This window comes from Thamnophis elegans, chromosome 12 (assembly GCF_009769535.1).
Source record: "Thamnophis elegans isolate rThaEle1 chromosome 12, rThaEle1.pri, whole genome shotgun sequence".
Classification (NCBI taxonomy): Eukaryota; Metazoa; Chordata; class Lepidosauria; order Squamata; family Colubridae; genus Thamnophis; species Thamnophis elegans.
In genome coordinates this window covers 48227799-48252317 of record NC_045552.1, presented here as the reverse complement: position 1 = coordinate 48252317, position 24519 = coordinate 48227799, and the positions used below count along the sequence as shown (strand labels likewise).

Genomic DNA, 24519 nt, shown 5'->3' with positions numbered 1-24519 from the left:
TTCCACTGGTTAATTGTTCTGTCAGGAAATTTCTCCTTAGTTCTAAGTTGCTTCTCTCCTTGATTAGTTTCCACCCATTTGCTTCTTGTCCTGCCTTCAGGTGCTTTGGAGAATAGCTTGACTCCCTCTTCTTTGTCTTTTTCTGGAATGGTTTTTGACTTCTCAACTCTGTTTTCACGATCCCTGCAATTCTCTAGTAACATAGAATTGTGGCGGGCCCTAAGATATCAGAACACTGCTTTCATGTCACCCCTAGTCCTTCTTTTCATCAAAGCAGACATGCCCAGTTCCAGCAACCATTGTTTAGAAACCAAGAAGACTTCCTGGCTATTTTTAAACACCACTGTTCATCTTTTTTTTTTGAAGCTTTAAAAAGCATGTTCACCCCCTAGACACAAATTGGCACCACACGGCATAAAAGACAGTCGCAATGAAGCAAACCAAGATGTACTAATTGGGGAAGTGACCTGTTCACGCAGGTCTCGTTTGCTGCACAACTGGGGAAAAAAACAGGGATGAGATTCGGTGACCTGCCTTAAAAGAAAAACAGGGTTGGCAGAATCTTGAGTAAGATAAGACCCCCACCTCCAATGAGGTGCACGGCACTGCTGATCATGGTTGAATGACTAAGGATGAGCTCTAAAGCAAACCAGGAACACGGCCTCTCTAGGAACAGTGATGCTTCTACCTACTACAGGAGTAAGCGTGATCTAAAGCAGTGTTTCTCAACCTTGGCAACTTGAAGATGTCCAGACTTCAACTCCCAGAATTCCCCAGCCAGCATTTGCTGGCTGGGGAATTCTGGGAGTTGAAGTCCAGACATCTTCAAGTTGCCAAGGTTGAGAAACACTGATCTAAAGAGATTAAAAATAAAAAGGACTTTACAGTTGAGCCTCACCTAAATGCGAGGGAAGACAATTCCTTGTTTTCTCTTTGTGGAAAAGTGTTTTTTCCCGGTGAGACTGATCTCTACCCAAATATGGTGTGGAGAATACTTCTTCCACTTTCAACCTTTCAGCCCCCAATCCAGGAGCCTTCGCAGGCAGCCGCTTAATTTTTGTTAAATTTAAATTCACCGACAAAGAAATAAAGGGAGACTAGTGTAGCTATTTCAAGCTGTTCGGCTCTCATCAGCTAGCCAAAACTTTTTGGGATTTTAACCCAGGCTGCTTGCATGTTAGCAGATGTATTAACCTCTAAGCCATGGGCTCTCCTTGCTTTGTCGGCTACACCAGGGGGGAGATTAAGTGTTTTTCTGGCGAGACCAGTCTCTGGTCTACCCAAATGTGGGATGGAGCATACTGCTCCTGCTTCTTCTTTGTGGGAACTACAGATAATCCTCAACTTACAACCATGCCTTTCACTTCACGCGATCTTGATTCCGTCCCTCTATTAATGCCCCCGAGAATTGTGCCGCCTTTTTTGGTGGCTGCAGCACCTCGTTCCCATCCGTTCATCTGCAGTCCCATCTCATTCATCGGCAACAGCCAAGTGGAGTGAGCCAGCCTTAGAACAAGTTCTGTTTTGATAGCACAGTAGCCTGAAAACTGTCTGATCTGGAGGATTTGTAAGTTCTACAGACAGCGTTACTCATAGGCAACCTCCTCCCAGTTCTCTCCTTTGTAATTGCCTGCTATTCTTTTGGCCCCTGCTATGCTTTTAAATGGCACCATTTGTTATCGTTATTTCAACGTTCCCTATGCCAGATGTAAGCCAACTTCCACAAGCAGAGCACATTAGAGGAAGTACACGTTGAGTTGAAATACGCACCTCCTCCTCACACTCACACACTCACATTCACACCCCGAAATGAAACACTTTGACAAAAAAAAATCCCTCCCCCTTCCCCCCCCCCCCGAAGGCAGACAATGAACAAGAGAACAAAGAATAGGAGAATAAGTTGAAGGGAGAGAAAGTAAGAAAACGGCAGAGAAGAAAGCCCACAAAGACTGATTCGGCTTTTTCAAGCACTTAGCAATTTTCTTCTTCACAGAAGAAGATTTGCAAAAATGTTCACAAAACCAGAAAGACATCACTGGAAATGGATGGTGGATGGACGGATGAAAATGGGCATTCATTTTGCTTTGAAGGACCTATGCAGATTTGTAAAACTTTGCCTATAATTTAGAGAGGGGGGGAGGGAGGGAGGGAGGGAGGGAGGGTGGGAGGGAGTGAAAGAGAGAGAGGTGTGTGTGTGTGTTCCAGCATAACTCTGGAACGCCTCCAGCAATTTCAACCAAATTTGGTATACAGGTTGCTTAGTCTCTGTAAACAAATATTGTGGGGGTAAGACACTCCTCGGGGTGTGTGTTCTGTTAAGATACAGCCTGTTGTGCCTTAAAATGGCTTCTACTGTACAGCGCAGTGGAGTTGCCATGGGGACGGCTTCACAGTACTCCACAAGGGGTCTCCCTGTGGTAAGGGACCTGATAGCAGTGTTCCAATATCTCAGGGGCTTCCACAAAGAAGAAGGGGAGGGGTCAACCTATTTTCCAAAACACCTGAAGGCAGGACAAGAAGCAGCGGATAGAAACCAATCAATGAGAGAAGCATCTTAGAACTAAGGAGACATTTCCTGACAGTTAGCACAATTAACTAGTAGAACAGCTTGCCTCAAGAAGTTATGGGTGCTCCATTATTGGAGGTTTGTAAGCCGTGACTAGACAATCATTTGTCTGCAAAGATGTACATTTCCTGCTTGAGCAGGGGGTTGGACTAGAAGACCTCCAAGATCCCTTAGGACTTTGTTATTCCGTTAGGTACCATTTTGTTCTGAATTCATAAAAATAGCATTGCTTGCATCATATTATCCAGGTGGGTTTTAGCATTTTCAATGAAGCTGCAGCACTTAAATCGATGAATCCAACTGAGTGGTTCTTAAAGGGGGTTTATTTATTCCCCCTTTGCAAACCACTTAAAAATTGCAAGGAGTCTCCAGAGACCCCTTAATAAACTTTTTTGGGGGTTGTTGCTATTGCTCTATAAATCAAAGCATACGCATTACTTGTGTTTGGATCATTTTGCACGATATTTTTCCATCCATCCACTGTGACTGACCAAACCAAAATAAATAGGGGGGGAGGGGAGCAGAAGCTTAAATCGGATCATGGGAAAGGAGCTTTTTAATTGTTCATTTGAATTGGGGGAAGGGGAAATGGCACAATGTGATTCTTACACCAGCAGGTTACCCACCTGTTAAACAACTCCAGGGCTCACCAAAATAACTTCCATCCATAGCAACATAGAAAATAACACCTCTCCGAATGCCAATAAACTGTTCTGCAATTTTTTTTTTTAAAAAATGGATCTTCTGAACAGAGTAATCCTTTAAACCATAATTTTTTAAAAAAACAAAAAGCCACAATGCATTGTATTAAAAAATGCATATGCTCCTTTTACGAGCGAATCTCCAAATTGTGACAGTTACTCGCAATAGAAACATAATATATCTCACTACAGTGGGAAAGACTAAGACCAGATGCCAACTCAATCTTTTCTCCAGATGTTGGCCATTTGCAATCGCATTCCTACTTCTGGATTTTTTTAAATGCGCCAGAACTCTTCTACATAATACAGGACAAACAGTTCTCCTATAGCTGAACAGTAGAAGCCGTCAATCATTTTTTTTATTATTATATTCCACCAACTCTGAAGATAATCTTGATCAACAGGGTAGACTGGGTTAGAACAGTTCCTGTTAGTGTGTATGTGTATGTATAGATACAAACACACACACACTCATTATCCACATGCCTATGCAAACTGCACATGGCAAACTCCATCCTTAAAATATATTTCTACTACGTGTACATTATATTCTTTTCAAACAAAAAAAACCCCCCAAATTGGTTTATTTAACTCCAATTTTATACTTTGGGGAGAACATTTGCATTGCAATGTGGATAAGGCAAAATGCCCTTTCATGTATTGTTCTTCATTAACACAAACTCACTTCTACATTTCAATTAAAGTAGATGTGATGTTTGAGGGTTGTTAGTTTGTTTGTTTTTTAAATCTTGGGGAGGAGGGTTTAAGATTTAACAGATACTTGGTGAAATGGACCAACTGTGAGCCACCCTGAGTCCCCCCAGGGAAAAGGGCGGCATACAAATAAAGGGAAAATGAAATGGAAAAAAAATGAAAAAAAATGTTTTTTTTTTCTTGAAGTATCATGAGGGTATCTCAAGCCAAAGATCACTTTTTAAATCAACCCATGCCAAGGATAATATGAAGATAGGATTCCCATGCATAATTAGACCATGATCCACTCAGTTTAATAAGGTCTCCAAGGTAACCCAACCTTTTTTGAGATTGGGGGGAGGGTCCATTTTTACCAAGTGATTCCATGAAATGCAAAGCTACAGAGCTTTTATGAAGATCTGGCAAGAAATCAGAAAATGAAGAAAATCCTTCTTTTTCTCACTGTTTTCCACAATAGTCCCAAAGTTTAAACTTCAGTCTGGATGTAGGCAGCCAAGATAAAACTTCTACACTAAAATCTTGAAGGATGGAATGAATCAGGCAACCCAAATTAAGGCTTAATTCACACATCATGCTAAGCCATTGTCTGTGTGAACCTGACTTGCTGAAATAGTTACAGACGTTGGGCTCACACATTACCTTAAACCTTCATCTAAGAAATGTTCATCTAAAGTCAAGTTTTCCTGACTTGAAGGACCTCCAGAAACTATTGGGATATCATTTCCAGATTTCTCTCAATGAGTAGGGATATCTAGAACTTAAGGGATATCTAGATACATAGTTTCTAGTAAAATTAGATATCTGGAACCAGATGCCAACTGGTAGGGATATCTAGAACTTTAGGGACATCTAGATTCTTAGTTTCTAGTAGGATTAGATATCTGGAACTAGATATCAACTGGTACGAATATCTAGAACTTAAGGGATATCTAGATACCTAGTTTCTAGTAAAATTAGATATCTGGAACCAGATGCCAACTGGTAGGGATATCTAGAACTTTAGGGACATCTAGATTGAGATACTTAATTTCTAGTAGGATTAGATATCTGGAACTAGATACCAACTAGTAGGGATATCTAGAATTTTGGGGACATCTAGATGCTTAGTTTCTAGTAGGATTAGATATCTGGAACTAGATACCAACTGGTAGGGATATCTAGAACTTCAGGGGTTGTTATTGTTCAGACAATGCTGTCAAGTTCTATGCGTGATCACTGGAGTCAGCTACCTGAAATGACTGTCAAATTGGGGGAATTATACAAATGTGAAAGGTGAGGAATGTGCTGAAACCTGGCATTTTGTCCCCAAAATTCCACAGCATGATCATGGTGGGACTGTAGCCCAGAGATTCCCTCAAGAAACCAAGTTAAACCTTGGAAACTGAATCCTGACATACATATCCCCTGCCCAAAAGGCTTACAAAGAGTCCACCGGCCTTTTCTTCTGTAGAAAGGACGCCCAAATGAATTGCTCGACTTCATCCTGAGAACAGGATGCATTAAAAAAAAAAAAGAAACAAAGGCACCTCCTTCCAGCAACATTTGTTTATTGCTGTCCAAAAGCTGGTTTTGCCAAAATTGCACCGTTCTGATCTACAATCCCCAACTACAAATTAAAGCCGAAAACCCCCTGCTGTTCTGAGGAGACTTACACCGGAGTAACATAGCCTTGTGCGATCTAATTACTTCTCTTCAGCTACAGCAGGGAGTCTACATTAAAGGGGCCTGACTGGCGTTTCACCAATATCTCATCCAAGTTTCAACTCCTTTTGGAAACAACTAAAAGCTCAAAAGAAAAAAGAAGAAGAAGAAAGAACCATTGCCATGTATGGAGGCGAAGTTACTCTGGTGGTGGGTTAGACACTGTGCCTCTGTGAACCGATTTCACATTCTGCTTCTCCAGAATGCCTGGTTTTTCTATGGTCAACTTCAACTTCCAATGTCTGACATTGTAATTAAGAAAAAATATATCAGAGCTCTCTGAGCTTGGGTTGTTTTCATAGATAGATAGATAGATGGATGGATGGATGGATGGATGGATGGATGGATGGATGGATGGATGGATGGATGGATGGATGATAGGTAGGTAGGTAGGTAGGTAGGTAGGTAGGTAGACAGATAGATACTGTATAAATAGATAGATGATAGATAGATGGATGGATGGATGGATGGATGGATGGATGGATGGATGGATGGATAAGATAGATAGATAGATAGATAGATAGATAGATAGATAGATAGATAGATAGATAGATAGATAGATAGATAGATAGATAGATAGATAGATAGATGATAGATAGATGATAGATAGATAGATAGATAGATAGATGATAGATAGATAGATAGATAGATAGATAGATAGATAGATAGATAGATAGATAGATAGATAGATAGATAGATAGATAGAGGTAAGGTTCCCCTTGCATGTATGTGCTAGTCGTTCCCAACTCTAGGGGGCGGTGCTCATCTCCATTTCAAAGCCGAAGAGCCAGCGCTGTCCGAAGACATCTCCGTGGTCATGTGGCTGGCATGACTAAACACCGAAGACGCACAGAACACTGTTACCTTCCCACCAAAGGTGGTTCCTATTTTCCTACTTTTCTACTTTTTACTCTCATTTCAACCCTGAGCTACAAATATTCTCAATTTAATAAAATATCAGTCTTTCCCAAAATGCAGGTCTCAGGTATCTGGGCAAAATCAGGATAAAATTGCCAGTGGAGAAATCAGAGATTCCTCATGGCTACCCTTTTTGGAACAAAACCTGGCCAATACAAAAAGGACAATCAGATGCACTTCCTTTATCTAACAATCCTGGCTTTGATATCTGGCTGTTCTTCAACCATTTGAGTTACAATGGTTCAGAATTTGGAGAGCTCCGTTTACAAAGATTAGACCTCACCTGCATTAAAAAGAAGTTTTAAAGTATATAATTCTATATCTTAGCCAGAGTGTGTGGGGGGGGGGGAAGGAAGGTAGAATAAAGCCTATTTTATAGAACAAGAAGTAAGCTTTAGTAACACTTATTCTGTAGGGACTTTTTTTTTTAACTTCAAGGTTCTTAACTACTACAATAAAAAGGAGCCTTGAGATTTAAAAGACTAGCTGCCTCACAACTCAAGTCTTAGCCTTTCTCTGGCTAAAAAGATAGAGAGAGATGTTCTATTATGTGATTTTTCTCCTTCTCTCTTCCTTTAAAGGCACCCACTCACTACCAAGATACTAAATATATATAAATACATCTTACAGTAAGTGGCATATAAAACTCAATAGGTTGACCTGTGTTTCATAACTTCACCTGCAATAGCAATAAGAGCGAAGCCATACGTTCACCAGAAGTGTTCGGAAAATTCTCCCTGACATTCACATCTAGAAGTCTCTTAGTGGTTAAGGTGCTAGGCCAATTACCAGGAGACTAAGAACTAGTCCTGCCTTGGGCATGAAAGCTGACTGGGTGACTTTGGGCCAATCACTAGGGGACTGTGAGTTCTAGTCCCACCTTAGGCATGAAAGTTGATTGGGTGGGAATATCACTAGGAGATTTTGAATTCAAGTCCCACTGAAGGCATGAAAGCTGACTAGGTGACTTTGGGCCAATTATTAGGAGACCTGAGTTCTAGTCCAACCTTAGGCATGAAAGCTCACTGGGTGACATTGGGCAAATCACTAGGAGACTGTGAGTTCTAGTCCCACCGAAGGCATGAAAACTGGTGGGTAGCTTTGGGCCAATCACTGGGAAACTGTGAGTTCTAGTCCCACCTAAGGAATGAAAGTTGACTGGGTGACTTTGGGCCAATCTCTAGGAGACTGTGAGTTCTAGTCCCACTGTAGGCATGAAAGCTAACTGGGTGACTTCAGGCCTTGAGCATGAAAGATGGCCGGGTGACTTGGCCAAACACTCTCAGCCCAGCCCATCTCACAGGGTTGTTGTTGCAGAGAAAATAGGATGAGGACGAAGTATTGCATATGCTCACTGCTTTGAGTTAATTAGAGTAATAAAAGTGGGATCTAACCATAAATGATGAAACTAAAATGGACAGCACCCAAGAAAATACACCATAGGGAAAACCAACGTGTGAAACTGAGCAGTCCTCTCTCCTGTGTATGTTATCTTTAGCAGTTCCTTTCAAAATTCTTTGCTAACAATTAGTAGCAATTAGAACAACCATTTCCATGTAATAATCTTGGCAATGACTTGCTTTGTAAACAGGTAAACTGCTTGTGACTTATTATCCCCATTTTGGTCATCGTTGTCATCTTTATAGAGCCGAGGTGGCGCAGTGGTTAAATGCAGCACTGCAGGCTACTTCAGCTGACTGCAGTTCGGCTGTTCAAATCTCACCGGCTCAAGGTTGACTCAGCCTTCCATCCTTCTGAGGTGGGTAAAATGAGGACCCGGATTGTTGGGGGCAATATGCTGACTCTGTAAACCGCTTAGAGAGGGCTGAAAGCCCTATGAAGCGGTATATAAGTCTAACTGCTATTGCTATTGCTATTTATAAAGAGTGCTGACGTCAAAAAAAAAAAAACAGTTCTCTGCTACACCAGGCTCACAACTAAGAGGAAGGAAGAATCACCTATGCAAATCTGCCTCTAAAACGCTAGTTGTGCAAAACGCCACCCAGTTATCCCTTCCAAGCTGAGCCCACCATTCGTGCCACAAGTAATTCTGTAAAAGTGCTTAAATCTTATTGTTGGCACTGCTCCAAAGGCCAACACACGCTGCCATTTTCTCAACTTCTTGGATCATTGTAGGTTTTTATCGCTAACAATTTGGATGACATAACTCAGATGTGGATGTTAAGACACACCCTATGCATCTTCGGGTGTTGTGGGAGCTTCATCACTGGAAGCTTTTCAAGAAGAGACTGGATTGCTATCTGTCAAAAATGGTGTAGGATCTGGTTGTGCGGGCGGGTTGGACTAGATGACCAACAAGGTCCCTTCCAACTCTGTTAATCTGTATCTCCCAAAAAAACCACATGGCTTTGCTTGAAATAGACTGACCTACACACAAAACATGACAAACAGTCCTCAATTTACAACAGTTCATTTAGTTACAATGGCACTGAAAAAAGTGACTTATGACCGTTTTTCACACTTACGACCATTGCAGCATTCCCATGGTCACATGATCAAAATTCAGATGCTTGACAACTGGCTCATACCTATGACGGTTGCAATGTCCTGGAGTCACGCAATCCCCTTTTGAGACCTTCCTGACAAGCAAAGTCAATGGGGAAAACAGATTCACTTAACAACTATATTACTAATTTAAGAATCGCAGTGATTCACTTAACAGCTGCGGCAAGGAAAGTCATAAAACCGGGCAAAACTCACTTAACAAATGTCTCACTTAGCAACAGAAACTTTGGGCTCCTTGCGGTTGTAAGTTAAGGACTATCCGCATTCCTTTTTTCTCTACCAGTTTTTATCTTAACCAATGACAATTGGCTTTTGAAATTTCTTTCAAAGAAGAATGTGGTGCCCCTGTATGAATTGCTCATGCTTATAAAATACCTTAATTCATTTATTTTTCAAAGAGTAGAGTAGAAATTAGAGTATAGAGTAGAGTAGAGTAGAGTAGAGTAGAGTAGAGTAGAGTAGAGTAGAGTAGAGTAGAGTAGAGTAGAGTAAAATAGAATAGAATAGAATAGAATAACAGAATTGGAAGGGACCTTGGAGATCTTCTAGTCCAACCCCCTGCTTAGATAGGAAACCCTGCACCACTTCAGACAAATGGCTGTCCAGTGTCTTCTTTAAAACTTCCAGTGTTAGAGCATAAACTATTACCATATTCATACTGCCTGGGTTTCAGTGGTGGGATTCAGCCAGTTCGCACCTATTCAGGAGAACCGGTTGTTAACTTTCTAAGCAGTTCAGAGAACCGGTTGTTGGAAGAAATCTCCTTTTGGTTTTTTTCCACTTTACAGGGCTAATCCTGTAAGGAAGGCAGGAAGGAAACATTCTGGTGTTGTTTCTAGCCTAATTGCCCTGCTTACAGAAACTGCCTCTCCGGTTAACCCTGATTACATAGTAACAGCAAAGGCGAAGCACCCATTGAGGTGAGTGACGTTGAGTTGGCCACGCCCAGCCAATCACAGGACCACTGAGCCCCGCCAACCCAGCTGGTCATTAGGGCAGAGAACCAGTTGTTAAATTATTTGAATCCCACCACTGCTGGGTTTGCACAATAGTCCAAGACACCAAAACAAATCAAGCTTTGGAACTTGGAACTAAGCAAGTTTCGCACACTGTACAAACACTAGAGCTTTTAATTCGCTTTGCTAAATAAGCCTGCTCTGCAAACACAGACGCTCCGTTGCAAAATGGCAAAAGGGTGTAATGTGCTGCATATCCTGCTCTTACATTACACTATCATCTTTCTGGCACTTTGTAGCCTCTTTTGGCTTCCTGCACATGCATCAAATGCCAAAGAGGAGAAAGGAAGAAGCTTCCTATGGGGTGGTGTTTTGTTTTTTTTGAGCCTTGGAAAATGCAGGCAACCAACGAATGTTCAGTCTCATGGGAAGACGTAACGGAAAGCAGTGCTGCTAGCAGAAACACCCTACATCACATCCAATAAGAAAACAGCAGGAGTGGGGGTTCGGGAGAACCTCTAGCTTAGATTCTGCGCAGTTCAGAGACACCCCCCCCCAAATTCCACTACTGGCTGGCCCTGCCCACCCTGCCCCGCCGCTTCCAGGAGTCCCCACACGGCCTGTTTGAGATGCAGGTAAGTGCAGGATGTACGTGGAGGCACGGGGAGGGCAAAAACGGTCAGGAAGGCTGGTAATGGGCCCGTTTCTGACCTCCAGAGGGCCTCCGGAGCTTTGGGAAACCATTTTCACCCTCCCAGAGGCTGGAGGAAAGCCTCTGGAGTCCAGGGAAGGCAAAAATTCCCCCCCCCCCTGCCATGGTGCAGGAAGCCGACTAGGCCACACCTACCATGACCACGCCCACCCAGCGATCAGGCAGAGAACCCCTTGCTAAAAACTTTGAAGCCCACCCCTGGAATACAGGCTCAAAAACATCACCCAAAGAAATTTGGAAGGATTTTTCAAGGATCCATCAAAATAGCCGGACGGATCAGATTCTGAGTTGCTAGATTGCACCGTTGCTCCAGAGATCATGTTCTTTGAAGCCTTGATTTTATATTGATTGGTAAGCCTCCTTTTGCTTTGGCTCCACTACTTAAAAAGAATCCTGTGAAACTCAGAAATTTGGTCTTCTTCCATCTCATCGCGGCTGTCAAATAATAACCCAAGTGCAAGATCATAAGAGCAGCTACCTTCGGAATACCTGGATGATTATTCACAGGTCGATGCCATTCAATTGCGGTGGAGAAATTTGATTATACATCCCGTATCAACACTAGCACTGACATGAAGATTTAATTCTCTGGAACGGTGTGATATTACATCTGCTGTGTGCCCTTAATTGCAATTTTTTTTTATTCTCCCTCACTGCCAACTGCTACAGTCTGTTGGGTTCACTATTGGCTGCAAGCACTTCTGAAGAGATTCAGAAGTTGCCTTGGTGCTGGTAAACTTAAAGAGGTTAAGTACTGGGCTCAGCATGTAAAATTCTGGAATATCATGCAATCCAAAAAGAGAAAACAGACAGGAAAATGCAGCCAGAAGAACAGAAGGAGAAGAAAAGGGCAAGGACTATTGGAAGACATTTGGTGGATTGGGTTGGGTTGGGTTGGGTTGGGTTGGGTTGGGTTGGGTTGGGTTGGGTTGGGTTGAGTTGGGTTGAGTTGAGTTGGGTTGAGTTGGGTTGGATTGGGCTGGATGAGTGGGATGGATGGATGGATGGATACCAACAAAGCAATTATTAGGGAGTCTCCATATTTCTCACAGAACTCAGATGGAATGGAGGCCAAAAAAGGTTTCATGGTATTCATCTTGACCAACTTTCCATCTTAAGTTCTTCTGGCTGGGAACCCCTCCCCCAAACCCCAAGCCACCAAGAGGTTGCCTATTTCCCCCACCCCCACCCCCATCAAGTAAGAAATTATCATCATCACAATCCTGCAGGTGTGAAGTCAACAGACAGAAAGGTTGATCTTAAGCATCTAGTAAGGTAAAGGTAAAGGTTCCCCTTGCACATATGTGCTAGTCGTTCCCAACTCTACGGGGCAGTGCTCATCTCCATTTCAAAACCAAAGAGCCAGCACTAACCGAAGCCGTCTCAGTGGTCATGTGATCAGTATGACTAAACGCCGGAGGGGCACGGAACGCTGTTACCTTCCCCTCAAAGGTGGTCCCTATTTTTCTACTTGCATTTTTACGTGCTTTCAAACTGCTAGGTTGGCAGAAGCTGGGACAAGTAATGGGAGCTCACTCCGTTACACGGCACTAGAGATTCAAACCGCCAAACCGTCGACCTTTCTGATCGACAAGCTCAGTGTCTTAGCCACTGGATCTAGTAAGCAGAAATAAACTAATATACAAGCAGCTGTCAGATTTCCAAACTGTAGCATGAAGCCAGGCTAGAAATAAGTCCCATCAACTCTCTTTTTCCTCCCTAATACTTACTTCAATCCAATGGAGAAATGTCCAAGACTGCCTCTAGTTAAATTCTTAGGCCAAAACCAAACCGTACTACATTTACTACGTGCTGGGAAGGAAGGAATGATACTGATAATTGATCTGCTCATTCAGTCCTCGGTGGTCATTATTCCACTGTGGTAGCTTTCTGAGAACCAGTTTGATGTAGTATTTAAGGCACAAGGCTAGAAACCAGAAGCCTGTGAGTTCTAATCGCACCTTAGGCACCAAGCCAGGTGGGTGAATTTGGACCAGTCCCTCTCTCTCAGATCCTGGAAGAAGACCACAGCAAATCGCTTCTGAAATCTTTGCCCAGAAAACTGCAGGGATTTATCCAAGCAGTCACCAGGAATCAAAAACTGATTCAAAGGAACAAATGCTAAAAGAAATAAAAATGGGGAATTCTCTGCACTAATCCACATTAATCCAATACCAGGTTTCCAATACCAGCTTCAAACAAAGTAACAAACTGTTTGCCCAACACACACACATATCCTAGTTAAAGTTTATTAAAAACATAGTTTTGCATCACACATTTCTGAGTTACCAACAAGAGTTCCTAAAAGGATCCCTTTTCCACATTCCCTCAACACACAGGAGGATAAATTAACGAATGGATTTGTGCAAAACTCTACCCAAAAGTAAATAATGAAGATAGAGCTAAGCTTCTCTTACCAAGTTATGCAAGTACAGCTTCCAAATCCGGAATATATATTTGCAAAGAAATAAGTCTGGAATTCGTATATATTTATCCAGGTACCCACAATGAAATCAAAACAAGCAGCAGTATGGAACAGGTCATCAATATTTCACCCGCTTCTTAGCTTTGTTATTCCATGTAAAGTAAGAAATGTGACAATGCCATTATAAAAAAATTATTACTTGATATTTACTTAATGCCAGGTAATAATTCAAAGAGAAGCAAACCCATGTTAATCAAAAATGTCCAACAGGACTCAGCACATACTGTAGCCGAATGAGTACTTTCAACTCCCAGAAGTGAGGGGGAGGGAAAGAGCTTGTCTTCTGATTAAAAAAAAGCTTTGATATATCACAGCATGTTTCTCCATCAACCATCTCAACCCCAAGAAGATGAGGACAACAAGGTAACAAAAACAAAATTGAAAAGGGTGGACGGAGGAAGAGTATCCTTGGATTGCTGGCTTCATTTCAAGGGAATCTGCAGTTGTATCAGTCATACAAGTCAGTCATTCTAGGTCTCCTCAAGCACCTAGCAGCCAAATCTCAATGTCATTGTTGGACATTCAAAATCCCTATGGATCTTGCACCAGATCCTGCAATTAATCCTGGAATTTCTATCCTTTTGACTCTGATGGGTAGCTAATCCCAAAGGTTCAAGGGGAAAAGAACATCTCCCCTTCATTCGTTACCTCCAGGTTGAGGAACTGCATATTCATCACTGCAGTCAATAAGGGATGCTTCAAATCATGACTCATCCCAAGCTACAAGAGTCCCTGATCTTGAAGATAGAAGCTGAACATGGAACTTGCTGCATGCAAGATGACCATCTCACCACATGACTAGAGCTGTGTCCCTAAGCTTCCTCCATTTCAAAGTCCCAAAGGTGGTTTTGCAAGAGGCAACTGGACTTTCTGTTTTTTCTTTGAAAATGTTTTGCTACTTGCGAAGTACCCGTGGTTCGCCTCATGAGGCCAATGTTGAGAAAAGACACGGACACGAGCTTTCTCGGGATGAGGTGACCCAGATTGGGGTCTGGTAGCCTCTTTTATTGAGATAGGACAAAGGCAGGAGGAGCAATCAGCATGTGATTAAAGACAGCCTGTCAAACTACAATTGCTAATCTACTGCTCAGGGAAGTTCTGTCTATATATGGTCAAATCCTGGCATCGTTGGGTAAGGCACATCTAGAGTGAACTATCAGGATGTTATGTTATGAACTATCAGGATGTTATGGAGTTTGTTTTTTCCTGTGTGGTTCAGCGTGGCTGCGCATGCCCTGTTATGCACTGGGCCATGGGTTACCGCCATACCTACACAAGGAGTTATGTGACAACAGCTTCTCGTCCAAGAAGCGAAGCTGAAGAAGCTTCTTGGATGAGACGCAGAACATCTTCAAAGAAAAACCAGAAAGTCCAGTTGCCTCTTGAAAAACCACCATTGAGACAACCACGACCTAGGATGACTGAGAGTCTCAATAGACCTCCATTCCAAAGCTTCCCACCTCTCTAATGACAAGGTACAGAGAAGGCTTATCCCCATTTTGTAGTGAGGAGTAGCAGCGGCATCTATTGAACAATCCTGTAATCCAAGTAGAAGACAATCACATCTCAAAGACTTTGAGAACTTTGCAACACAAGCGTATCTCCTACAGAAGTCATTGCACGGCAACAGGCTGTGCTCACAACCAACTGTTCTGGCCCAGCCTTCCTTAGAAAGCAAGAAGCAAAGTCTTGGTCCCTGTAAAACTGTGAATTCCTTTCAGTCAGCAAGGCTTAGTAAACAGTCTCTACGAGGAATGTTTATCCCCATGCACCTTATCTCATTTGGAGTACCACCAGATAACTAGCTTCCAAATGCAGTCTTTTAAAGTCACCCATAGAACTTTCCACTCTGGGAATGAACGAACGAACGAACGAATGAACAAATTGTTTCCTGCAAAAGCCCCCTCCCCATTTGTTCCTCTTTTGTTTCCTCTGGGAGGGGCCAATCGCCTCCAAGGTGCGGCTTTACTCCTAAGTCAACCCTGCTTTCTTAGTTGTTCTTGTCTTCTGGCAACTCTGCTCATGCGCACACTGGGAACAGGCTCCAGCTGTTCTTCTGCCTCACTGCTGTCTAACTCCCTCTCTGCTTCCAATGCAGAGCCCTCGTCTGAGCTTTCCTCAGCCCCCAGGACTGTTCCACGTTTCTCCCCAACCTCCTCACTGCCCAACTCTGCTGCCAACTCCACTGGCCACAACACCAACGTAATTAATTCAGGCATGGTGTACACTCAGTAGCTGCCTTCATGCAAGCTGCCATGTGTTACCCTTGCTTGTTTTTTGAGGGTTAGTGTCTTCTGCAAACAAAGTCAGCGGGGTTAGTTTACCCCTCAAAATCCTGAGCAAACGGAAAGTGGTTTTAAGCTTGGTGACCTGCATGTAACATCCCAGTCACATTTTCCATCTGCTATTAAAACTAGTGTTGCCTAAAATAGAAGCTTGTTTAATAAGGATCAACATGCCTGTAATCATGTTCCAAACAGTCCTTCATCCAGAGATATTCCAGGCCTTTTCTCTTGACCCAAAGAAGTTAATGAGCATTCAGTGGCCATTGACTATGGTCAATCTTCATTGGACCATGTATTCTTAGAACAAGACACTTATACTTATAGCTATTCATTTAGTGACCATTCAAAGCTACCAGAAAAAAATGACTCTTTTTTCACACTTACGACCCACTGCAGCTTCCCCATGATCACGTGATCAGTATTTAGATGCTTGGCAACTGACTCGTATTTATGACCTTTGGAGTGTCCCAAAGTGATGTCCTTTTGGGACCTTCTGATAAGCAAAGTCAACAGCAAAGCCAGATTCGCTTAACAGCTGCTGCAGTGATTCACTTAACAACCGGGCAAGGGAAGACAAAACTCAATTAACAACTGTCTCACTTAGCAACAGAAATGTTGGATTAAATTGTGGTCCTATGCCAAGGACTTACCTATGCAGAGTTAACTGCATTACTCTCTCAAGGGTTGGTGGCATCATTTTGGCCTCATACACTTTGTTATTTAACAGCCCAAACGTCAGAAAGAACAGGAGTAATGCTATGGTAATTACCAAACTCTGGGAACTAATACTGCCATACCTGACCAAGTTATTAAGGGTCCCTCTCTGAATTTGGCAGGCTTTAGAATTAAGACAAGAGCCTGCCATCCTTATAACTGCAGCAATAAGATTTTTTTTTTACAAAGACAGATGAGATCATCATGAAGAATTTGCTATATTTAGTGAATTTTTTTAAAAAAGCACTTCAAACCTTTAAGTCCCTTCCCATCACCGGTCTGCATGGATCCAACCTGTCACCTCTCAACTCCTAAAGTTGCCATGGTGAGGAAAGGGGAGGAGTCCATTCCACATATACTTTCGGCTAGAGTAGGATCTCAGATTACCGCAGCAGACTTGGGTGGGGTGCACCTCATTGGGGAATGTGATTTATGACACAGACTGAGGGGAGGAAAGAACCGGGGGTAAAGTTCAGCTATAATTCAAATAAGGCTAAGATCTGGCTGCAAAAAGGTCTTGCCAAAATAAATGCTCCTAATAAAGGACTAATTTTCTTTTGAAATTTGGCTCGAGATTCATGAATCAATTAGGGCATTTTTTTTGGAAACCTGACATCCCCATCAATACAACACTGACGTATGCTAACTGCTGATACATTATTCAGTCTACCTTTACAACTGTGCTAAACCATGTTGGATGGGGGGAAACCCCTGAGAAAACCACAACGATGCAAGAGGCACAAGGATCCTTCACAAAACAGACTCAAGTCAAATCAAAGCCATGCATTTAAGTCTACAAGAAGTCCAAACTAAGTAGAAAATATAAAGAAGCTCGGTGTTAATCAAGACTCATGGAAGCTTGTTTCCCAGAGTGGCCAATCAGAAAAGTCTATAGCGACAGCCAAGACGCTCCAATTTTCTGCACTCAAGAATTTTCATGGAGGAACTTGTTATCATAGCTAACAGCCACTTCTCTTTGGTGGATCTGTCATGCCCAACTTGGCATTCTCCAAATACACTGGACCTACCATTCTCATCATGAAGATGATGTGAATAGGAGTTCAGGCCATCTGGAGAATGTCACTTTTGGAGAAAGCTGGTCCAATTTTTAAAAAAGTCTCCCAAAAAGGGCAGTCAAACATCCAATTTAGAAATGCTCGGTTTCTATTTAGCCCCCCCCCCCAATAAACTGCCAGCTCATTCATTGTTGCAATTTGGGGGTCTTTCCTGAAGGCAGGGAAGCCCTCTTCAAACCAAGAGAAGAGCTCACCTCTGGGAGAGGCATCCCATTGATAATAAGATCCGGCTGCTGAGGTCCCTGACCAGTGAAGGTGTGGTGGTAGTTGTGGTTGGAGCCGGCGTTCCGGTTGTTTTGGTTCTCCACGTTGAGAAAGGTGCTTTCCGATCGGCGGCAACCCAGTGGCAGAGTCTGTTGGTGGTAATCAAAGTAGTTGAGGGACGAGGTCAAGGACGAACAGCTGACAACGTTCATTTTATCAGTCTCCTCTACATCCCGGGGCACTAGACGGATGTCGTTCTTGCTGATTTTTTTCTTCTTGGAGGATTTCTTTTGGTGCCCGTAGGAGTACTCTGCAATTCTGCAGGACAGAAGAAAGCAAAGTGAGAACCTTACGTCATCCTCAAACCGCAAGACTAGTCAAGAGGGCATCCCAAGAGAGACCGATTTTTCCCATCCACATGCAGAGGGATGATTGATGGCTCGGCTCTTTTTTTTGACAGCGAAGGGTCTTGGGTATTATCTCCCAAAAGCATAACCAGTTTGTGGATCCGACACACAAGAACAACAAGTGAGGAATGAAAGGAGAAAGGAAAAAAATATTCCCCCTTTTGGGTTTTTGGTTGGGTTTTGGGGGTTTTTTCTGCTGCTGAGAACAGTCGGTATCTAGTTACCCGAGATATAGTTCAGCCTGCAGAAAATGGGGAAGAAGAAAAAATAATAATTATGTGAAAATCCATGAACTGAAAAAAAAAAGAGTATGCAAATGCATTTCCTTTGGTAATAAGGATCAGAAAAATTATTTAAATGGATTCACAGAAACGGGGAAAGCGGCGAGGAAAATCGGCAGAGAGATTGTTCCGTATCATTTCCCATAGCAGTAAACCCAGTATGTCCCTTCAGCCTGCCCAAAGGTGTTCTATCTAGATAATACAAGCTTATAAACAGCCACTGGAGTCAATTACCTGGCACCGGGCTTGTTCCCTGGCAGCCAGAATTTCTGCAGGCCAATTATCTTGTGAACTCAATTTGCCAGATTAATACAGTATTCAAAAAAAAAAGAGAGAGAGATCCATCTGGTAGGTTTTGTTCCTTAGCAGTTCATTCTTCTCATGATATCTCACAGCTTGAAACATACCCCCCACTGATCCTACATCCCAAGTCATTCCTCTTCTCTGTCCCGGCCTCTCCCTCCAGATTTGTGGACTCCATTTTTTTTCCCAGGATTCTCAGCCAGGCTGCGAAGGTTAGGAATTCTGGGAGATGAAGTCCACCCATCTGGCAGCATTCCTGCAAGGCCACTCGGCGGCTCCTAGAACTGAAGAGCAGTGTGTTTGGAAAGGAGCATATAAAATGCACGCACATTGCTCGACCTTTAACTGGTTAAATGAGATACGCCGTTGTTTATCTCTCACCCAGGAAAAAGAAAATTAGGAGGAAGAGGAAAGAGCAGGAGGAGGAAAGTTATCAGTAAACAACAGCCAGAGAAAAATAATTAGAGACACGAAGGCAATCAGATGTTATCTTGATGAGTTAGATTGAAGTAACTGTGACTTGGTGTTACCACTCGGGACTGTGTCTTGTTATCAGCGCCACACAGACGTAGATATTGAAGGGAGATGTGAAGGCACTGGGGCCAGGCTTTAAAAGTCTCACTGGTACCAAAGGCTGGAAAATGTTCATTTCCCAAAGTCATGCCTGCTGAGCTTTAAAAAAAAAAAAAAACACCACCACCATCAAAGTTCAGCGCCCCTGCTAGCGTTGCGACGAAAGCGCATGACAAACGATTCGAAAGTGGCTGTTCTCCAAAGTGGATGCACTCCAAAATAGGACTTCGACTCCCACAATTCCCCAGCCAGCATCCCTAGAGTGCAGAATTCTGGGAAGCCTATCTAGGTGTCCAACAGATAAAAGACACTGCGAGACTTTTGCTGAAAGGGGAGGGAAGGAGAAAATCCCAAAGACCTTTCTCTCTCGGTCTCCAAAGAATAAAAACACGCTTTCTTTTTTAAAAATAAATAAAATAAAATAGGATACGTCCCATTTCAGGTTAATAGTCAGGCTGTATCACTGCAGCGTGAGATACTTTCGAAAGGGATGCAAGGCAGAATGAAGGAGCTTGGTTTGCCACTAATGCAGGACTGGGTGACTTTTGTAAGGAGAAACCCAGAAAAAGAACAATTTGAGTATTGTTTTGAGGCTCCCTGGATTATCTGCTCAAACGACATTGCTCCAGCATTGCAGGCTCAAACACTCTTGCTTAACCCCAAATGAATGCACCCCAGAGAAAGGAGTAGCTAGAACAGGGTTGAGCATTTAGCAACAGGTAGAGGTGCAAATTATTCAAAATGCCTACATTGGAGGCTTAAGAGATGCCGAAAGCGTATGCAAATTCTCAGCACCTGAGTGGAAGCATCGGCTAACCTGCCCACACATGTCACACCTCTGTCCCTGGCAAAAGGAAGGGGCCTCCCTACCACACACTATTGGGGGGGGCGCCTTCCCCTAACCCTGATTTCAAATGCACAATGGACAAATAGCAAAGATACGTTTTTCGCAGCATGGGTACGTTTTTAGAAAGCCAGCGGCTGCTTCTGGCGAGGAAAATCTCAGCATGCTTTCTAATTTTTTAAACACCATATTTAACAACCCCCACCCCCACCCCCACCAAGGAAATCCTGCTGAACTTCACGGAAGTTCACTTCTGGAAGGACTCAGACAGACATGCCCTGTTCAGCGTCTCGTGGGTTGGAACATTTCCCGCAAGGACTTTTAAACCTTGCTTACTCAGGCATTCACTGGTGCTTTATTTGTGTTTTTCCCTTCTCCTGGCCAATTATTTAATTAAAGTGCACTTCATTAATCCCCCCGCCAAGCCATCAAGCTAAACCAACTGGTTATAACCAAAGTGGGACTCTGTTAGAGGCGTTGACTCAACTGAAGCCTTGCTTTCCTTCAGAGTCTATTCTTGCTTAATGGGCCGAGCTGGTAAGAAATGCAACATATTAGATCTCTTTTTTTAAAAAAAAGCCGAACCCCTGGAAATACAGTGGCTTTATTCCATAGAGAATGGCCTCCATACTTTCACGCCCTGAAACTGTATGGCCCGGAGGTACACAAGACATTATAAAAGCGTGTAAGAAATACAATCGCTGAACTCTGTTAATACGAAAAGTGTAAATAAGTCCCTGAAGAATGCCAGCCTTCAAATCGCTGGAGGGCATTCAGGATTTTTTTTTCAAAAGAGAGGACAACATTCATTTCCATCCCCTCCTTTTCCAGAAAACTAAAGGAATGGAGAAGTTATGGCTATTTCATTCCTAACAGGATTAAACCATTTATAGGCAGTTGCAGCTGTTCCTTTATGGCACCCAATTGATATTCATGTGTGGTTAGCATTTGTCTACTAACTTGTGCAAACACAGAGAATAGCAAAAGACAGACAATGATCACAAGGCTGTTACATATTCAGGGGCCCCAAATCCCCTGGCTTAAGATTTCAAAAGCAGGCGGGGTGGGGGGGGTAGAGAGACAGAAAAAAGGCTACACACCACCCCTACATCTTGGGCAAACACGTCCCTAAATGCAGGCAATATATATAATAAAAATAAGTCCGAGCATCATTCAAACACCATTGTGGGGAAGGGGGAGAAACCAGGGAAAAGCAACTTAAAAGGCCCCCTTGTTTGTTTTTTTTAACAAAGAACAAACCGATAAAAGTTGGAAGAGGGGAAAGGATTAAAAGAAAGCTAGCTTCCTTATCATTTTTCTCCTTGCGAGAACATCAGCAGAGAAGAACCGAAATTCTCTGGATGGTGTGGTTTTTTTTTCCTTTTCAGGCCATTCAAAAAAAAAGCTCTTGCCAAGCCTGCCCCTCTCTCTTCCCCACACCCCAAAAAAATAAATAAAAATGTCTCTGTATATTTCTAGCGAAAGCTTGCATTCTTTTTTATCTTCTCTCCGGCCAGATTTCACGTTTTTTTCTTTTCTACAACCAGCCCTTTCTGGAGAAAACAAGCTGGCTTCTAAAAAAACACCCACAGTGACCTCATCTGGCGAGGACAGGATAGCGAAAGGACTGCAGCCGCTTGTGAAGAAAGCATGGCTAGCAATTGCCAAAAAGCCTGAACAGGCACTCAGCGCTACCCAGCCGGCTCTCAAACTGATCCAGAGAGCTTTCTTTTTTGAGCCTTCCCTCTTTTTTTTTTTTTTTGGGGGGGGGGGGAGAGACAAAGGAAAGCAGTCTAAACCAGAATAGAGAGAGAGAGAGATGCATTACAGTGCATGTTCAAAATTGCACATCAAAAGCCTTGCTGTATTATTGCTACAATTCCTTGTATTTTCCCTCTTTCAGTACACTGGTGCCATGGCCAGGGGGAACATGTGTGAGCACATGTTTTTTAAACAATTCTGGATGGGCAAAGAATATAAACCACCCGAATAAATCCACCTTTAACTGACGTTAAAAGAAATTCACGGCTGACCTTTTTAATACGGCCTATAATATCTTGAAAGCAGGGAAATTCTTTGCTGCGTTAAGAAGGGACACAATTATTGAGTGGCACATTTACAGGGTGGGTGTTAATCAGTCACGTAAGGCTAATATCAAAAGACTCCAGTACTTTACCTGCAGTTGTAAGTCCTGATTTCTTTGTTATCCCGTTTACATTTGACAGCGACGAAGATCATGGTGACAAACAGGATGGCAGCAATTGAACCCAGGGCAATAATAAAAATCAGGGACAAATTTACAGATCCTATGGATTCTTGGGCATCCAGGGCTGGAGAAAGATATATCAAAATCAAGGCCGAGGCCGAAAGAGATGTTTTCCCGTGGTCGTGAGCCACGACAATCAGCTCGTACGTCGTCTTGGAATTTTCCCCGAAGGTTCTGGTGGTCCTTATCTCACCATTGACCTGGTCGATCTCAAAAAACCCTCGATCCCCTTCCGCCATCTCATAGGAAAGCCTCCCATTCTCTCCTTCGTCATAGTCATCTGCCTTGACCACAGTCACCAAGTAGCCAACGCCAGCGTTCCTGGGGATGTAGACCTCCGCGGTCCCGTTGACCAAAGGAGGGGCTGTGATCACGGGAGTGTTGTCGTTGACGTCCAGGACAATCACTCGTATGGTGGCGTTGCTTTGCAAGGAAGGGTTGCCTCCATCTTTGGCCAAGACCTTGAACTCAAAAGACTTGGTCTGCTCGTGGTTGAAGGACCTCAAGGCGTAGATGTCTCCCGAGTTGGGGTTGATGGAGACATAGGTGAAAACAGGCATATCCCTGACTTGGGATGGGACAATCTGATAGGAGACACTGCCGTTGAGACCCAGGTCTGGATCCCTGGCAGAAACGGAAAGGAGGTAGGCCCCGGGGGTATTGTTCTCCTGCACAATGACCTGGTAATAAGGTTTGGAGAAGTGAGGGTGGTTGTCGTTCTCATCTGTGATCTTGACGGTAAAGGACTTTGTGGCCTGCAAAGAAGGGATCCCATTGTCCTTCGCTTGGATGGTTAGATTGTACTGGTCCCTCTGCTCCCTGTCTAAACGTCCGTCCACTAGGATGGTGGAAAAACTCTCGTATTCCTGCAAGCGAAAGGGCACGCTGCCCAAGAGTTTACACTGCACTCGGCCATTGGCACCCGCGTCTCTGTCGGAAACCCTCACCAAGGCGATGACGTAGCCTGGAGGTGCGTTCTCGCTGACCTCCACCAGCTCGCTATTGACAGAGAGCAAGTTAATGAGGGGCGGGTTGTCATTGGCATCCTGTACAGTGACAGTCACTTTGCAATGGGCTGGGATGGAGTTGGGGCCCAGATCTTTAGCCTGTACATCCAGTTCGTAGGCGTGACCTTCCTCGTAGTCAATCGCCCCAGTGACCGTGATCAGGCCGGTCTGAGGGTTGATCTGGAAGAGGTCCCTGGCCTTCTCAGAGACGTAGCTGTGGATGGAATACAAGACTTGCCCATTGGTGCCCTCATCAGGGTCCGTGGCGTTAAGGCGGATCACCGGTGTACCTGGAGGAACGTTCTCCAGCACGCTAACGGTGTAAGAGGGTTCCTCGAAGAGAGGATTATTGTCATTGGAGTCGATGACTCTGATGGTTAACTCCACCGTCCCAAAGTTGGGTGGGTCCCCCCCATCCAAAGCTGTGATCATGTAACTGTAATGAGATTGGGTCTCCCGATCCAGGCTCTTCTCCACCACCAGCTCAGCAAAGCGAGAACCATCCCCTCGGGTCTTGGTTTCCAAGCCAAAGAGATCGTTGGGAGTGATCTCATAACTCTGCACTCCAAAGCTGCCCGAGTCTGGATCGTAAGCGCTTTCGAGGGGTACCCTGGTCCCCGGGCTGGCTGTTTCGGAGATCTCCAGCGCAATTTGATCCGTGGGGAAACTGGGAGCGTTATCATTGAGGTCTTTGATCTCCAGCTTGATCACACAGATCTCCATGGAGCTTGACATGACCTCTAAAGAGATCACACACTTGGGGCTTTGTCTGCAAAGTAAGTCCCGGTCAATCTTCTGCTTGGTCACTAATAAGCCTGATCCAGGGTTGATGTCCACCAGGTGCGGCGCAGAGTTGGACACCACTCGGAAAGCAGTGGGTTGCTGAGGATCCAACACAAAACCTGCGTCTCGGGCATCTTTGGCAATATTCGCAATCACCGTGCCGGCTCTTTGCTCTTCTTCCACCGAATACTTCAAGTTGATCAGAGCTCCTACACCAGTCCACCAAACAGCCAGCAGAAATTGGAGCAGGGGGCAGAGAATATCCATAGTTCACCCCCTCCGTGCCTCTCCCACCGCTGCCACCACCTCCTCCTCCTCCTCCTCTTCTTCCTCCTTCTCCTCCCCGTCTTCTCTCTCTCTCTCCGGGTGCCTGTTGATTTCCTGCTTGGGAAAGGAGGGGAAGTCGGAAGGCTTGGCTCGAGCAGGGGTTGTGGAAGGGACAGAGGGAAAAGAAGGAGCGGGTCAGAGGGAGGGAAAGGAAGGAAGGAAAGAAAGAA

The 24519-nt window shown here is 43.8% G+C and overlaps 1 protein-coding gene across 1 annotated transcript in view; it reads right to left on the bottom strand.

Annotated features, from left to right (window-relative positions):
* Nucleotides 1-24289, bottom strand: part of PCDH19 (protocadherin 19) — a 144187-nt gene extending 119898 nt beyond the window's left edge. Inside the window, exons 1-2 of the mRNA XM_032228545.1 lie at nt 22143-24289; nt 17549-17876 (exon numbers count right to left, since the gene is read on the bottom strand). Of these exons, the coding sequence (XP_032084436.1) occupies nt 17549-17876; nt 22143-24289 (2475 nt within the window). The remainder of the gene's footprint in view (nt 1-17548; nt 17877-22142) is intronic.
* Between the last annotated feature and the right edge of the window lie 230 nt (nt 24290-24519).